This window comes from Megalobrama amblycephala, linkage group LG10 (assembly GCF_018812025.1).
Source record: "Megalobrama amblycephala isolate DHTTF-2021 linkage group LG10, ASM1881202v1, whole genome shotgun sequence".
Classification (NCBI taxonomy): Eukaryota; Metazoa; Chordata; class Actinopteri; order Cypriniformes; family Xenocyprididae; genus Megalobrama; species Megalobrama amblycephala.
Genome location: NC_063053.1, coordinates 38,023,903 through 38,026,502, shown reverse-complemented (window position 1 = coordinate 38,026,502; position 2,600 = coordinate 38,023,903). Strand labels below are relative to the sequence as shown.

The 2,600-nt window shown below is 33.3% G+C and overlaps 1 protein-coding gene across 1 annotated transcript; it reads right to left on the bottom strand.

The window, feature by feature from the left end:
- Positions 1 to 2,049, bottom strand: LOC125277671 (trace amine-associated receptor 13c-like). Its single transcript, XM_048206134.1, has one exon. The coding sequence runs from the start codon at positions 1,965 to 1,967 to the stop codon at positions 978 to 980; it is 990 nt and encodes a 329-aa protein (XP_048062091.1). The 5' UTR covers positions 1,968 to 2,049; the 3' UTR covers positions 1 to 977.
- Between the last annotated feature and the right edge of the window lie 551 nt (positions 2,050 to 2,600).

Below are 2,600 nucleotides of genomic sequence, written 5' to 3'. Positions count from 1 at the left end.
CTGACAATGCATACTAAAGATCTTGCCGGATTCTTTGAAGTTTGTAGGCTTGCCTTTATTATCCAGCACGCCTCATGATAGAGTTCCAGGTAATCCTCCACACAATCCTGATCAGCCATCTTGTGAAACTTAGTCTTCATAATTCATTTTGTGGGTCACATTTTGGATTGTTTGACACTGTTAATGAATCATAACATCTTTCCCCTAATAAATTTATAAAATAAAACTGAAAATATTATTCCAATATATATTTTTATTATTCAGGAACTGAATGCATTACACATCAAAGTAAACTATATTTATGCAAGTTTCTGCAAATTTATGCAAGTTTAAAATTAAATATACTTTAAATTAATGCCATACATATTGTAAACTTAAACTTGAAGTAAATGCATTTTAAAACTGTACAAGCTTAACACACTGTAGAAATACAAAATCAGTGTATTACTAATTGAATGTCATACTGGTTAATTGGTTCATTCTTTTTTATAAGGCAAAAAAAGGCAGAAATCAGGAGATATGAAGAGCTCAATAATAATTGTCATTATAATGATTAAACATCACTCTTGTCCATCATCAATTTAAGCACATGTTGTGAAATTTGTCTCAGATGTTTTACTGTAAGTGCAGTTACCATGGCCATGCATCAAAATATATCATACCTTGCTTTCTTCTAATAAAGTGCATTTCTTTAATTTAAACTAAAGATTTTCTTTGTAATAACTACCTTAGCGTGACCAATATGTTACATTTTCTTTTAACATCTTTCTTCCAAGCATCAATCCTACAGTTTTGCTGTTCTTTTTCATTCAAACAGAGCCAATGGAGCAGATAGTGTCACTCACAAATGTGATCATAATAAAAATAAATAAAAAAACCCCACAGCTGTTACATGCCATCTAATTTTCTATAAAGAAGTTTTATTTCAAATGAAGACACATTATCTCATTTACATTTGCATGAGAGTGTGATCATTTCTATTTAAGGAACAGATTTATGTATGCTGATGAAGGTTCAAATATTTTCTTTGTCAAAATGTATTTTGCTGACAGTCTGAACCATCGATAAAACATTGCATATATAAGTGGATTCATACAGGAATTCATGCACACAATCCAGTCCATTACATTAATTATAAGAGAGTCATTTTTCTCATACTCAACAGAAAGAGAAGTGAAATAGTATGGCATCCAGCAAAGAAGATAAACCAGTACTACAATCCCTAAGGTTCTTGCAGCCTTTTTTTCTGATCTGGCCTTTTTGTCTGTGACTGAATTTAAATGCTTTGCTTGATAGTTTGCTACAAAGCAGATTTTCACATATAAAGGAATAATTATACAGCAAGGTGCCACTAAACAAACAAAATGATCTAGTATTATATTTTCCAATGTAAAAGAAATTATGCATTCTCCAATACATGTGTGGTTTCTCTCTGGATACAATAAATACTCATACAACATATAAACATTATATAAGAAGGAGAATAACCAGTTCACAACAATTGAAACAACAACTCTGTTATTATTGACCTTCATTGGATATCGCAAAGGGTCATTCACAGCAATGTATCGATCCACAGATATAATAATCATATTACCAAGAGATGCTATGAGAACCACATAAAGAATAAGAGGAAATATAGAGCAAAATATTTCTCCAAAGTACCAGCATGACTCAATCAGTTTCATTCCCTGCACTGGCATGAGAATCAGTCCTGCAATCAGATCAGCCACTGCCAGAGAGAGGATCAGCACATTGGTGGGAGTGTGAAGCTGTTTGAAGTGCGAGATGGAGATGATCACCAACAGGTTCAGAAACACGGTGAACACTGATGTTACAGCAATGAAAATGTACACAAAAATGTATTCCGCTTCAGGTCGGAGACTTCTGGTACAAGACAAATTGTTGTTTGGAAAGCAATATTGGAGGGTTTGATTATCTGTGTTTGTTACTCCCCAGTTAGACATTTCTATGGCTGATCTATCTTGGAGAGCAGGCTCTGTGTGAGGATGCTTGCCACTAATATAGCTCAGTTTTATACTTACGGAAACCCAGTGACCACCTCATTTTACTGTGATGATTTAATATTCAGCTGTCAACCCACCCACTAGTTCAATATTCATAGACTTATCAGATCTAATCTGATCTATATTCTAAAAAACCTTTCATAAAAGACTGTACATGAGAGCTTTTATACAATACTAATTAAAGATGGAAGTTGGATTATTATTATTTTTAATATTTAAATCCATTCCCAGTATAAGATTATATCAGTATACCGACACATTAGAAGCACTGTTTCCATTCCGCAAAGTGACAGCTGGTACACTGATTGATGTAACTCTGAAAACATCTTGCAACAGATTATTTACTGTCAGATCTATTAATGACACATCTATCTTTGTTTTTTGTTGTTAACGAAACAGGAAGGTAAATACAACCAGTGCTGGGGAAGATTAAAAGTAATGCATTACAATCAACAATACAACTTTTTTGCTCACCAGCCACTGTGGCTAGTGGTTTTCCAAAGTTACTAGCCACTCAGCCTTTTCACTGGCCACAATTTTGATGTTGGTAAATTACATTTTATATGATTAAAG

Bases quoted from the DNA above. Each gene is read 5' to 3' on its own strand.
- LOC125277671 (XM_048206134.1), bottom strand. From the start codon at position 1,967: ATGTCTAACTGGGGAGTAACAAACACAGATAATCAAACCCTCCAATAT.